This window comes from Alosa pseudoharengus, unplaced genomic scaffold, assembly GCF_046254945.1.
Source record: "Alosa pseudoharengus isolate Yale_2024_CS ecotype anadromous, Long Island Sound unplaced genomic scaffold, YU_APseudo_1.1 YU_APseudo_1.1_scf_5, whole genome shotgun sequence".
NCBI classification, from domain to species: domain Eukaryota; kingdom Metazoa; phylum Chordata; class Actinopteri; order Clupeiformes; family Clupeidae; genus Alosa; species Alosa pseudoharengus.
The window spans coordinates 26,092,952-26,108,422 of record NW_027468837.1 but is presented as its reverse complement, the minus strand read 5'-3'; the positions used below and the strand labels follow the sequence as shown (position 1 = coordinate 26,108,422).

The following is a 15,471-nucleotide window of genomic DNA, read 5'->3' as shown; positions in this document are numbered from 1 at the left end:
GAGAAAAGACCTGCCCGTAAAAAGGAAAACTCAGAGGGAAAAAAAGACACAGAGTGTTTGTGAGAGAGAGAGAGAGAGATAGATAGAGAGAAAGATCATGGAGTGGATATCTTTTATAGGCCCTATGGTGTTTTCAAAGGAAATCACTTTTTTGAAGGTGTCCTCTATTTGGGGCAAAGAGCCAAAGGAAGCCATTAGCGTGTTTATTCAGAGAAATAACTGGGCATAGCTAAGAAGCTGACATTGTTATTATTGCTGCAAGCCAAACTGATGGTATGAGAAGTTAATCTTTATTAAGAAGTCTGTTGAGAAATCTCTGTTCTCAGTGTCTTGTAAAATCTTGTACTATCTTCAAAGAAAAAAATGACATCTAGATTTGTTTTGATAAATGTCATATTTCATAGCCTACAACATTAAAATGGAGACAACACCTTCATAAATTAAGGTGATATCAACTTTATTCACTTATGGAGAGATATATGAGCAAATTAACATGAAAATGCGTGCCACACACACGTAGCCTACATACGGTATATATATTCCCATTTACAGCGTTAGTTCAAAGCTTTTTCTTTTGATTTGGCGACAACGTTTTTTCCACGTTTGCACCAATCAACGTATGCTGCGCTAAGTTCGCGAAGGAGGGATGCAGCCAACCATTGGTGTCGCTGACGTCACGCATCAGCCCTGGAGTTAAGGGTTGGAGCTCACTTAGAGCTCAATTTGTGTTACCACCAGCAACAGAGGCGGTGGAGAGTGTAGGGAGAGACTGCTTTCCCGTTTTTTTTATTTTTTAATGGCACGAACTGTTTCGACCCGTTGTCACAGAGAACAAAGGAGAGGATAACGGCGTATGGTCTGAACACGTTGCAACCTAACCGCCTCCATACCCTCCTTTTTGTGCATGTGGGGCAGAGATCCAGGCAAAGCTACCTTATGTTCTGTGCAGTGTGATAGCCCAATTTCAAGCATGAATCAGAGGAACCCTTAGCCACTCCAGGCTGGGGAAGCCTTGGCTCTTTCCTCGCGCTTGAGAGTATCTCTCCCCTCTGCCGGCAAAGTAGCCTACCATACAGTTGGAGCACTGTGTGAGTGCGTGTTCAGGGGCGCACACAGAAGGGAGCATCGCCCGGGAGATCTGGAGCTTTTGCGCGGACTAGGCTCCTGCTCCTGCCGCTGACGGAGCCAGCAGCTGGGTCTACTGGAGTTCGCGTGGCATCCCTGATTTTTGTAGCCTATTTTTTTTTTGTTCGTTATATTTTATGTTGTCAAAAGCCATGATGTTGCGTTATACTGCAAACCTGCTGGTGGCTGGATTGTTCTTCTTGGGATTTTTGCACAGTTTTGAGGTGATTCTTCCTGCCAGAGCTATTGACGGTGAGTACCTATAACGTTAGTCCACAAGGTTTGGGTTGTCTTGGCTAATGTCTGATTGGAAACATCCAGTCTGTTTTGCATTTGACGTTTGATACAGTTCTTATGAGTGTTGTCTGTTCAACGAGTCGCTTGCTCTGAATGCATTTTGCGTTTTATGATCTCGATGCTTATACTTCTGTAGCCTACTCCAGCAATAAAAGCTATGCTTTGGGAAGTGAAGTGGCAGCAGGAATGTTGAATGATAAACTGGCTCGATTTACAGCAAGCGCCGATTACCAATGCAAATGACTGAAGGCAGGCTACATGGCTAGGAGTAATTCTGTCGATTATGAAAATTTGACACGGTACTCATTTGTGGCTTAGCACAGTCGTCCAACACACAACGTTAGCCCTCTCCGGGCACATTGTCACATCCATGCACAGGCTACCAGAGGCTACGCAAGTTGGGAAATTACCTGTCATGTATTTCCTCCACGCACCAGTTTCGAAAAGAGGACCGTCAGTTCAGTCCCAACCAAATGCTTCACACATTGCCTACTAAGTATTTCTGTGCGTCCAATGTTTATTTCTAACGCTGTTATTGTGATGTATGCTAGGCTGTACCTCCCCATGCCAGTTATACTGCGTGAAATGTCAATTTCTTTGTTATAGCAGACAGTATTATGTCAGCCTCTGATTGGTCTATGTGGAGAAAGTAGATCGGCGGCCTGCAAACATGAGTGATAACGAACATTTCATGACTTTGTCTAAGCTATTCAATCAGCTAGTCCTCACCCCAAATAGCGGTCATTCTGTCATGTTTCCAGAGACTAGAGCGACCTGGTTGTAAGGCAAGTCTTTCAAGAATCACGATTTCTGTTCGACGTTGACATCGCAGTGTTGTGTTGGTGGTGCATGTAAATTTTGTAGCACAGCACATGCCTCCTCCGAGAGGCCTGCCACGATTCCTCGAGCAGGCTACTTTCTCCCCTGGACACGTTTAGGACTCGGGGATGACTGGTGTAGAATATGAAAGGCAGCCGGCACATTTGAATGCGCAGAAACAGTCTGTGTCTCTGCCAACATGGAACGAAATTTAGAATACGAGGACCTACGTGACTGACAATTAAGTTAAACATTTAGTGATAAGATTGACTGTAGCATGCAAACATCCCCAAACATTATTGAATATACCAAGGCATGACCTAGGACACTAAATTATGACAGTATTGAAAATGGCATTATTCCTCCTAATACTATAAGCTACACATTTCCTCAGTCAAAATTAAATGTTAAAGCCGCTCATTTTTCCTCATATCCCCAGACCTTTACAGGGCAGATTCAACAGGCAGTCGAGTGCGTAGTCTGCACACTTTCAATAACTCGTTCTTACCAAATCCTTCCTGACCTCTGGAAACAATTAAACGTGCGCGCCCCCGAAGGTTTTGTAAAGACGTAGAGGGGCGGGTTCACTAAGGTGTCGGGTTCTAAGAACCATTGGTGGGTTGACCCCCAAACTGAAAATGCAGTTGACCATTTCTGACTTTCCATGAAGAGTTTGCATCAGTGGATTCCACCTTACCTGGGAACATGTAATATATGCTTTCTCTCCCCCATGAAGCAGATTAGAAATGATCTCAGTGGATTTCTATTGTTATATGCCTGCATAGCTGACAGTTGTAGCCTGCATACATTTTGGAAATTTGTACCCAAGTGAAAAACGTTTTTAGGGTTTTGCATATCAGTTTAGCTTTGTGAATTAAATGAGAATTTGTTTGACTATACAGTTTAACCATCCAAAGACCCTGAGCTGAAGGCTAAAAGGCTAGCATGTCATCTATTTTATATGACCTGATGAGATTAGGCTACACACCTAGATTGTTTCCTTATGTCAGAGATAAGAGCACCAAGATAGATAAAAACTTTGGATTGGCTCTTGCTCTGATAAATGGAAATGGCACTGAGATAGCTGGTGGATCAAGACCTTGACCATATTTGTTTAGTTTCAGATAAATTTGTCTTGAAGCTTGGTGACGTTGGAAATCTGCTGGCCAGATTCTGGAGTGGAGTTGAGCATCTCTCAGTAGCCACCTACACAGATAGTGATTTTAATTGGCCTTCAAACAGTCTTTGTTCCCAGTAGAAAACTTCTTTTGAAAGCCAAACAAATATCCCCAGTACTCGTTAATGAGTGGACTGCTGAATAGTACGTATAAGTATATATACTCTTTTGATTCCGTGAGGGAAATTTGGTCTCTGCATTTATCCCAATCCATGAATTAGTGAAACACACTCAGCACACAGTGAGGTGAAGCACACACTAATCCCTGCGCAGTGAGCTGCCTGCAACAACAGCGGCGCTCGGGGAGCAGTGAGGGGTTAGGTACCTTGCTCAAGGGCACTTCAGCCGCACCTACTGGTCGAGGTTCGAACTGGCAACCCTCCGGTTACAAGTCTGAAGTGCTAACCAGTAGGCCACGGCTGCCCCGGATAAAAAAACAAGGAGAATTCAATAGGCCTACCTATCACAAATAATTTGATACATTTGTGAAATATGTCTAATAATCACAGTTTAGAGTGGTGACTGCTGTTATATGGATATCATAATGGGAAGGCATAGAAGCCAACTTTAGAGAATGACAGATAAGTTAGTTTGACACTTGAGTAGCCAATACAGATAGGCCAAGTTTAAATAGATTCCAGGTCATCATGCTTTGCTGTTTCAGCTCTGCCTGTGTCTTGTGTGTGATAAGGTGTCATCAGTTGATCTGCCCCAAAGCTGCCTGACTCGGAGACCTTGAATGAAGGATCCTTTATTTACAGACATGCTCTGAAGTTATCGGGGGTTTGGCACAAAAACTGTTTGTCCTTTAAAATCACTGTTTGTGTAAGTCCTTGAAGAAGCCACTAAAGTGTTTAGTGTGTTATTTCTTTAAGGACAATGGAAACTAAGTGAGCGTGCTCAAATTTCACGCAATAGCTTGACAACATTGAAAAAGTCTAGTCTAGTTTGCATTTTGATGACATGGGACCAAATGTCTGTAACAAGGATCTCTGTTAAAATGTTGAACCAAAACCCATACCTATTTTATTTAATTCAGTACACTACTGTAGCTGGATTTGGGATAGGTCCGCTGGGACTTGCAACATCAAAGATGCAACCAAGTTCTCCTCATGGCTATTTCTGACCCTGCACAAGTGTAATAGTCGGGCATGAGTCATGGTGACTTTATGTGCCGGAGGTTGACATGGAAAGCGCTGTGTGTTTGTGTTTACAGCCTTTGGTCATGGAAGGGCTGCGGGTGCGACATCCCAGCAAATGGCCTGGGGCTGTGAGCCGGCGCTGGGGCTCTTAGCCTGGTCTTTCGTGCCACCCTTAGAGGATGTGGTGGGGGGTTAGAGGGAGGAGTTACAGTGTTGTGTGCAAATGTTTTTAATGGAAAGAATGCTGCCTTAAGATTTTAATGAGTGTTGCACTGGAATGAAAGATGATTTGACATTTCAAGCATGTACATCGATGGTGAGATTGAGTAAGAAGTGAGAGTGAGAGAGTGTGAGTGAGAGATAGATAGATAGATAGATAGATAGATAGATAGATACATGGATAGATACATACATAGAAAGGAGGATATATGCAAAGAAACAGCAGAGGACAGGTCAGGAAAGGAGAGAATATGGAGACAGCAACACTAATGGAAAAATAAAGATTGGGGAAGAGAGGAAGGTGTGTGAGAGAGACAGAGAGAGAGAGAGAGAGAGAGAGAGAATGAAGGAGAGACAAGTCATGCCCTTCTCTTGCCCCACACCGTCATCATACTCAATAAAACATCTGCATGGAGAAAACCCATTAATCTTGGAAGTATGCATGGTAAGGAAAAGGAGGGGAGGGTAGAGAAAAGAGGATTGTATTCTCTCTCTCTTTCTTCCTCTCTCTCTTTCTCTCTTTCACCTCTCACTCTCTCTCTCTCACACACACACACACACACACACACACACACACACACACACACACATACACACCACACTCACTCTGTACCCATAAGCTCTAGATGTAGCTTCACTTCTCCAAGTGCAATATCACATAATTGAGTAATGCAGAGAGAGGTAGAGTGTAACATGAGTGAATCTGACGGGGAAAGGATGAAGCTGCTTCTTCCAACTGTGCCTGAGCCTGAAGTCATCTTTTCTCTCTATCTTTCTCTCTCTCTCTCCCTTTCTCTCTTTCCATTTCTCCCTCTCTCCCTCCTCCTCTCTCTTTCTGCAGCCAAGTTCCTCTGTTCAGCTCATTCCTTCATCCAAAGCGACTTAGAACAGCTTACCTCTACCAAACTCTCACCCTTTATCCCGTGTTCTGCACTGGTTCAGCTAAAGGGTTTCTTTTAACAGCCCTGCTGTAGACCTTTGGACACAGATATAGATGGAAAGTAAAACCCAGAGGGCCTGAGGGTTATAGATGGAAGCAGTTATGGGTTATATTTGAGCCTTCCCTTAGTTAGGGACTATTAAGAAACTGGTGGGTTGGGTCAGTATTTCTCCTATTTGTCATTTACTCTATGTGGTATGTCAACACTATCCTGGTAACCCTCAGTGAATATTTCATATCTAGGGCTGAACTGATTTGGGGAAAATATCGTTTTATATTTTTTCCGACTGATATTGCGATGGCGATTTTCAATGTGAATCGAGCTTCAGTTCCAGATTCACCATATAATACATTTAAAACATGTAATGTGAAATATGAACTGCTCTATCTCCTGATCCAAGTATGAAATTATTTCCAAATATGTGACATTATTAACCAATGAGGGTCAGAGTTGCTAGCTGCACAATGAATTGCAACCAACCGTTGCGATTTGGTTATTGGTATATTGGTATATCGGTAAAACAACACAAGAAAGATGAGTTTTATAGCTTGTGAATGACCTTGATTTGAGGTGACATGGATGAGGAGTATAGGGATGGTCTTCGAGATGCTGTTAATTTTATGCCTGTGGTTGGTCACTGAGGGGAACGGATGTGTATATATGGTCACTGTTCATGTCTTCTGCCAACTCCTCAGTGAATAATACGTTATGTCATTGTGGTGTGCTGTGCTCCATGGCTAATTTTGCTTTGGGATTTGGGAGCTTTCTGTAGGAGTGCTGGGTGGAAGGTGTTCTTGATCTGTGGCTGAGATCAGCTGGGCTGGTATTGGGTATTGGACAGTGCCCCTCGGGAGTGGCCATGGAAAGACTTCGGTCAGAAGGGCCATAGCTGTGACGTTAGTCATCTGCAGAGAGAGAGAGAGAGAGAGAGAGAGAGAGAGAGGTGTTGGAGAGCCTTTGCTAGGGAGAAGACAGGAGTTTTATGAGTGAGGGAGTTGAGATAATAGGTCAGACATGATGAATGTTGGCATAGAGTGCAGAGGGTTTCTGACTTCATAAGGAGAATGGCAGGTATGGAGAGAGAAGGTGGAGAGGAAGAGATGAAATAAACTTAGTCTCATCTCCTCAGATGTAAACCATACAGATATTATCATTAGTGTGAAATGGTGAACTGTGGATTAACTTGAAACAAGCATCCTCAAGGTTGGGCTGACTGGCAGGAGCTAACTGTAGGTCTGAGGGGAAATGCATGGCCTTGTTATTTGTTTTTAACAGGCTTCATGGCCACTCTTTTAACTTGTTCTCTCCAGACTGTGAACTGTTGTTTCAAAGTGTGGAAGGATTGTGAAGGAGGCGTGGAGATAGTTGTGGACTATGTGGAGGGTAAGACTGGTAGGGTCTAAAGACCTTATTTCAGTGATTTTTGGATAGGTGAGCCCTGGCAGAAGGATTGAGGGGGGAATTCATCTTTACATGTCTCCTCCCGCGGTGCCCTTGATGGGAATTGCAGAAAGATTGGATAGTTATGAGCCAATGAGGGGATAAAGTAGACAAATGACTCATAGCGTCAAGGGCACGCTGAGGAGAAGCCACAGATCTGAGACGTGTGTGTGTGTGTCTGTGTGTGTGTGTGTGTGTGTGTGTGTGTGTGTGTGTGTGTGTGTGTGTGTGTGTATGTGTGTGTGTGTGTGTGTGTGTGGGAGAGCTGTCTTTGGAAGCTCTCTCTGTCTCTTTCTGACTCAGTCACACACACACGGGTGATTCCATTCCACCCTGTATTCACAACTGTCTGAACTGCCGTCAGAAGAGAATGTTACTGAAGGTGAATGATGGATGCCCGTTAATGCTGAGTGCCCGCACAGATGCCAATTCCTCACCTGCCCTCACGCCGACTCACCTGCTCACTGATGCTGCTATTAAGTGCTGCTGGCTCTTTTTCCAATCTGAGGAGGGGAAGTGTATGTGTGTGTGTGTGTGCCTACTTATTTTATTTGTCATATTTGAGTGTATGCTTATGTGTTTATGTGTCTCTTTATAAATGTTTATGTCTGTTTGTCTGTGTTTGTGTGTGTGTGTGTGTGTGTGTGTGTTCGTGTGTGTTCAGTGTGCGGGCATCTTAGCCTGGCGGGCCATCCTATATCATTGAAATGTATAGTCTGGCATCGAACCATTCACCTCGCTTAATCCAAGGGGCGGGCAGAGAATTGTCTTTCAAACTGCCTAGGCATGCAATAGGCCAGCGCTACGACCATATCCGTATCCGGTCGGCAAAACGGCAAATACATCCTTCTTCGAAAGGAATGACTTGTGCATTGTGTTGCTCAACTTTCAAAGAAAAGCAGAAGTCCAACTTCTCCAAAATTTACGCCAACGCCGATTCAAACAACCGCTCTTCGTTCGTCATAGCCACCTTCCTTGTTGTTCACCGTCGCAGGACTGTCGTTATCCTGTTAAGCCCGCCTTAAGACTCTCTAACAAAATAGAGCGCTGTGATTGGATGAGGTCCATGAAGTCAGCCAATAGAAATCCCTATGGTTTGATACTAGACGTACAGGCTGAGCAAATTAATTTGCTGCCGCTAGGGTGCGTCTAGATTTCTAGGCTACGGGCATCTGCTTGTGTGTGTGTGTGTGGTGGGGGCGGGGGGCTATGGAAGTGTGGATTATTAAGACTGTGTCCTTCTTAGAATTTTCTTATCTTTTTTCACAGTCAGGCTTTTGTTAAGTTCTGTGTCCTTTGCAAAGCATTACGCTATTTTTTAATAAGCAGACTCCGACACAGTAAGTTCGCTCCTAATGGCTTTGTCAAAGATGTAATCGTGCAACTAAATGGTTTGCTATTGCTCTTTCTAACAACCTTTATCTTAAAGTACACTGGACTGTGTGCTTTCTTTGTGCCATTTCTTTGTCTGATTCTACTGTTATGATCGACTGAGCACCCTCTTATTTTTGAAGCTATGAGGCTTTGATCTTCAGGTGGGCCTAATTTCCATCGATTTCAGACAGATGCATTTCAGACTATGTTAAGTTGTGCATTCCTCTAGAAACAATGATTTCATTATCAATTTATTGTGATTCTACAACATTTCAATACTTTCAGTTCATTCCTCTGTTAAATAAAATAAAATAAAATGTCACAGCGTCACATGCTAGATTGAAAGCCAGAGTTTTATCTCTGGCTCTAATCCACATCTATGTACAGTGCCTATAAAAAGTATTCACCCCCCACCCTTATTCCCCTTTTTATTGCTTTAATAAAGGGAATCTTTGACAATTTAATTAGCACGTTTTTACAATAATTTACAAAAATCCCCTCTTTAATGTCAAAGTGAAAGCAAATTTCTACAAAGTAATGTTAATTAATTAAAAATATATAATACAAAATAAGCGATTGCATAAATATTCAGCCCCTTAGAGTGACTGACCTAAATCTACAGTAGTCAAGCCAATTGCTGCTTAGTCTCACACTTAGTGAAATGAAATCGCCTGAGTGCAGTGAATGTGTATAGTATAGTAATATAAAGGCACATGCGTCTGGAAGGTCCAGTTACTGGTCAATCAGTATTCCTGGCTATAATTCCACCATGAAGACAAACGAACACTCCAAACAACTCAAAGAAAAGGTTATTGAAAAGCATAAGCGAGGGGATGGATACAAAAAAAAAAATGTTCCAGTCACTGAACATCCCCTGAATTTCAGTGAAATCCATCATTAAGGAATGTAAGGAATATGGCAAATGTGCAGATCTGCCTTGAGCAGGTTGTCACCACAAACTGAGTGACCGTTAAGTAAGAATACCGGTGGGAGCGGCCACCAAGGCCCATATGACAACTCTAAAGGAGTTAAAAGCTTCGGCAACTGAGATGGGAGAAACTCTGCATACAACAACTTTTGCCTGAGTTCTTCACCAGTCAAAGCTCTGTGGGTGAGTGGACTTATTAAATGTCAGCTAAAGTTCGCCCAAAGACATGTGGTTAAATGGAAGAAGCTTCGTTGGTCTGAAGAGACCAAAATTGAGCTTTTTGGCCATCAGACTAGAGGCTATTTTTCGCTTATATAAAACACTGCAAATCACCAAAAATGCACCATCCTTAATTTGAAGCATGGTGGTGGTAGCATCCTACTGTGGGGATACTTCTCGACACCAGAATATTGACCAAGAATATTGTGTTTGTTATTTATTTGATTACTGAGGGAAATCTCAGCTTGACGAGAATGAGACGAGTTCAAGTTTTTGATCTATGGGTTGCCTCCTTGTTTGAAGTGTTTTGGGGTTGAACTGTTCCGCAGAGGACATCCGTAAACATTTCCCAGCAGTGAAACCACCCCACACATGTGTGCGCATGTCTCTTTGAGGTGAAGTCATCCTTGTTTGGGAGAAACCGCTCTGAGCACCCATACTTTAGTGCATCATCTTGGCCCCCCTGACTCATCCAGATGGTTATCCTTTCCCAGTGTTTTTCACCCCTACCCGCACGTTCTCCCGGGCAACACCCCTTCAGTCGCCAAAATAGACCTTGCACAGTCTGCCCCAGGGTTCCACTGCGTTTATAGCACTGGCCTCCTGCCCCAGACGTTTGTCCCTCCTCAGCCACCATACTGTCTTCATAAACACAGCTTTAGCATACATAAACCTTGCCTGGAGCGCAGCAGTTCAGTCATAAACATGGCAGGGATGCAAACTCATTTTAACACTGCTTCGAGCCAGAATGGCGTCTGGCGGATAGGGTTGCCTGAGAGGAAAGCGCCTGCTGGTGGGAGGCTGATGCGGAGGCTTTTTAAAGTCTACTTTGTAGAGATTTCTATTGTGGGGGGAAGCAGTTGCGCTGACCGTAGACCTTCTCTCACAAAAGGGCCTGTGGCTGTAATTACCCTCAGCCAACTGCTCCATACGCGCCGGGGAGGGTGAGATTATTATGTGCTGTTTTGAGACCTTGCTAGCCAGTGCCCAGTCTCTTTCCAACTGTATGTGTTTGCGGCCATAGACTTTTTAGCAGAGATCGTCAGGCTGTGGGCTTCCATAGTTTCACACCTGGCCAGCTTGTTGCTCAGTGGTTATTATGTGATGGATGACAGGAGTGAAGCTGGGCACGACAGGGGAAGCTGTCTCCAGTAGAGATGGCGTATATGTGTGTGTGTGTGTGTGTGTGTGTGTGTGTGTGTGTGTGTGTTGTGCATGGTGTGTGAGGGGACCAGAGGTGCTCAATTAGCAGTGCTTTGTTGTCTTCGTGAAGGGAAGCTTGACACATGCCACAAATTGAGATTTTATGAACTGAATTGATGAAGAGCAGTGAGCCACTTTGTCAGAGCTTTGTGTCTGCACGTCGCATTAACTTTGCACTGAGGTGCGGACAATAAATTTGCACCATGGAGACACACCTAGGGAGCAGCCTGCAGTGATTTTTCTTCTTCCTCGTCTGGTCATTTCCTTCATCTCATTTCCTTTCTCTAAATGAAATAAGAAGAATATTAATCAATATCACAAACAGTGTAATTAAAGTGCAATTAATATGACTTGCACATTTCAATATTCTTTGCAATTTCATGCAGGGAAGCATCCAAACGCATTAACCTTCTCAGAATTAATTTCACTGCAATTAAATACTGTCATTATTTGATGCAGTGTAATTAATTAGGGAAATTTTTTTTAAATGGACAACCCACCGACATGGCAGATAAAATAAAATGGGATTCATACACCTCCTATCTGGGAATTTTGCTTGGCATAACCAACACTCACTGTCACTCACTCTCTAAGTGCACAGTATTAGGAGGGCAAATAACATAGTGTTATCTGTAATGGCACAGAGTAAGTTGAAAGTTTAAATTGGGCTGTGAGATGTGCTAAGCATGTGTGGAGGATGGGGGTGTGGGATGTGGCTGGTATGTCATAGTGTTTTTTCTTCAGGTTCAATACATGTCCCAGATCTCACCAGTGACCTCAAACAGATAGCATTTGCATTTAGTCATTTAGCTGTATTGTTAATTTCTATGTGACAGCACTTGCAATTGAGGGTAAAGGCTGATAATATGTTGTGTCCTCCCATGGTATTTTAAACAGCCGACCTTGGAGTGGTTAGTTAGCACCTTGTTAGCACAACATTTGTGAATTCAGCATTCATGCTGTTTGGGAAGGTTTTGTTTTTCCAGTTCCACAGAGAAATATTTGGGAACTTGTTCACATACTGTAGATAACCACAGTAGCCAAGTAATAACCCACCATAGCTAAGAAGAGGGGGAAATAATAAAGCAACATAGCTAAGAAGGAGGAAAAGATACTTGGATGATGCAGATATCCACAGTTGTGTTCACAGGATGTGTGTGAAAAATGTCCTGTTTTTAAATCACCGCTTTGCAAAACAAAGTCATTTCATTCCAAAACATTCCTCTTGTAAACATATGGCTAATATCTTGAACTGATTCAGTCACCGTAAAACAGGCTCTGCTAAATGGTCCTGTGCTTGAACTCGGAGCGGTTAGACGGTCCCAAAGCAGCGGCGGTCAACTAAATTTAAATTTAGCCAGACCAGCATAATTATTCTGCTTCTCTTAATGGCCTGGCCAGGGTCCTGAGAAGGCATGTGTGTGGATTGATAGCATCTAGAGCCACTTGACCCACAAGAAGTCCACAACAGTTTCCGCAGGAGCGGAGTTTGCTCAGCCGTACACCATTGTGCTTGGCAGCAGTCTCCAGACATAAGCACATTCCAGCTGTTAATTCTGTAACACCCATACATACAGTATGTGGACATACAAATATACACACACTAATACACATACTTGTATACCTCTAAACTTCCCTATGTCAAGATATACATACATACATACACACACACACACACACACACATACATACACACACACATACACACTCGTTCATATCTAGACACATTAGTGTAGATAGATTATGTACTTTTACATAAATCTGTAAACATGTTCTTATTGAACTCTACATGCACCTTTCAGACCTCTGTACCCCCCCCCATCTCTCTCTCTCTCTCTCTCTCTCTCTCTCTCTCTCTCTCTCTCTATCTCTCTCACACTCACACTCACACTCACACTCACACACTCACACACTCACACACACACACACACACACACACACACACACACACACACACACCCACACACACACACACACACACACACACACACACACACACACACAGTCCCTCATGTATCCTTTGATCTAATGCTAATGGTTATTTCCTGACTTTCTGCTTGTCTTGTGGATTATTTGTGTAAAACAATAAAACGTCCCTTACCCCTCTGAACAAATGAATGGAAAAAAAAACAACAACAGCATAACAGCATCACTCAAACTTTTTAAAAGATCCGTTAGAAACTTGCGGTATTTTCATAAAACATTTACCACAGCCTCCAGTCTGCATTTTTTGGCTGTTTTTGTTTTGTTGTTTGTTGCTGGAGAGCGTTGGAGGCGCTTTTACGGCTCTCTGTAAGCAGCCTTATTTAAGAGGCACAGCTGGGACATGAAACACTATTTTTCAGCCGTCTGTTTCATAACGTGACAAATTGAGAGGGACTTTGTTTTTTTTTTCTTCCTCTTCTTCTCTTTTTCCCCCGTTTCTTCTGGCGTCTCTCTCTCACTCTCCTTCGCGCTCTCTCCATTACAGAAAAATGGAGTCATATTTGGTTGGTTTAGGGAGGGAGAGAGAGAGTGGGCGAGTTTGGTTGGTTTAAGGAGAAAGAGGAAGAGAGGGGAGAAGAACGCAGCGGAAAGGAGTTGAAGAGAGAATAGAAAATATAAAGAGAATGTGTGTAGACTAGAGAGTGAGAGGGTAAGTCATAATAACAAGGGATGAGTTGCTTAAGAAGAAGCAGAGGAGAAAAGAAATAGAAGGAGAGAGAGAGGGAGGAACAGAGGGAAAGAGCAGAGAGTGAAGGTGACTTTTACTCCCCAGTTGGGAGTTCTCAGGCCAGGACTGTCCATGAGGCTCCACTGAGGTCAAACCTAGGGGCCTGACTTATGCTGGGTGGTTAAGAGCGGGCCTCACAGAGAATTTGGAAACATCATCATGGGCCCCAGTATGCCTGCCACTGACCTCTCTCTCTTTCTGTCTGTCTCCCAATATCTCTGTCCGTCACTCCCTCAATCACTCTCTCTTTCTGTCACTCTCTCATTCACTCTTATTTTCAGTCTCTCCTGTCACAAAAATGCTCTCACTCTCTTTCTCTCTCTCTCTCTCTCTCTCTCTCTCTCTCTTTCTCATTTAGTCTCCCTCCCTCTCTCCCTCTCTGTCCTGGTCTCTTTGTCACGGCTGTTTGCGTGGTAATTACTGATCAAACTCATGCCCGTGCTTCAGTGAAAGCACCCAGGCGGAGAATTCCTCTGACCCGTCCCAGAGTCTCTAAGGTTTTAATGACCCAACCTGCCCCCCCTCCCCCCTCCCACCTCCCCTCAGCTCCAACAACCCCTCACCCCAAAGGCCTCCTTCTGTTGCACTCCCCCAAACATTCTCCGATAAAATGGTGCCACATTGATGTTGTTATTCTTGAGTCGAAGATATCGCGCTTGTTTTTTTCATCTGGAACAACTGCCCCAGTTTGCCTGCAGGATCTCCTCATCAAGGCTTTGACAGATTCTTAGGCTGCCTTTTTAAGACTTCACTCAGATATATGTGTGTGTGTGTGTGTGTGTGTGTGTGTGTGTGTGTGTGTGTGTGTGTGTGTAGAGAACCTATCGGAACTGGTGATGCATTGCCCATTTTCTCCTTGGAGGTGCACTATGTGGAATTCTAATAGTCTATACATTGCTGCGTTTGATAGCAATTTCACCCCATCACCTTTTGCAGAGAGAGGCTTTGATTTGCTGGTTACACAGGGGAGACAGGCATGTAATTAGGTAGATAACTAAAGCTCCATACGTGACTGTGCCCATCAAACGACGTGAACTCACTGTGGTGTTGCCTGAGTTGATGTATGGTCGAGGGTGTGTCATAGTCAATTAAGATTGTTATTATACAGTATGTATATTTGACTTGGCAGAGGAACCCAACGGTGCTTTTAGGTTACTTCAGCACATGGTGCAATTCCTTCCACTGGTTTCTCTCTAAATAATAGATGAGCTCAAAAAACATCTTCAGATTTCTCAGAAGGTTTTTTTTCAATCTCAGAACAACTGGAATTGGGATGCGCTCTAAATAAAAAAAGTCAATGGTGGTCAATTTTAACTTTCAGTGTACATTTCTTCCCCTCTCAACCAGCACTTGATTTTTGCCTGTGCTCTTTCATCTCTGTTTAATGAATCTGAGGTGCATTTAAAAAAAAGAAAAAAAGATCATGTTAAAGAAAAACGACCTAGATTGCTGTCTGTGCAACTGTTATGAAACGTAAGGATCTGCAGGACGGTCTCGTAATCTCCATCCCAGTAAGCAGAAGCAGCGATATGCCCCAAAACTAAGGGCATCAGGAGAACAGTCTGTGCCACAGGCCCTGATTTGTAACACTGTCTCTGCCGACTGGGTCAGTATAACTGCTGATTTCTCCTCCAGTTATTTGACTTGTCAGAGAAAGAACAGCCCTTTATCGTGGTGTGCTTACTCTAATGAACATCATTATCAGTGGTAGACTAAACGCTGGCTGGGGCCGAGGCTGCTCTGTTGAGCGTGTCTGCTGCTGCCAGCGGTGTGAGAGAGCTGGGGACGAGTGGGGATGTGGCGGGGAGATTTTTGGGCTGGCCAGAGATCAATGTCAGAGTGAAGTGTGTGTAGCAGTGCTTAAGATGGATGGT

At 43.6% G+C, this 15,471-nt stretch overlaps 1 protein-coding gene across 1 annotated transcript in view; it reads left to right on the top strand.

Moving 5' to 3' along the window:
• Positions 1-744: 744 nt before the first annotated feature.
• lrp1aa (low density lipoprotein receptor-related protein 1Aa) overlaps positions 745-15,471 on the top strand; it is a 157,017-nt gene continuing 142,290 nt past the window's right edge. The window contains exon 1 of the mRNA XM_076267757.1: positions 745-1,377. Coding sequence (XP_076123872.1) covers positions 1,263-1,377 — 115 coding nt within the window. The 5' untranslated portion in view covers positions 745-1,262. The remainder of the gene's footprint in view (positions 1,378-15,471) is intronic.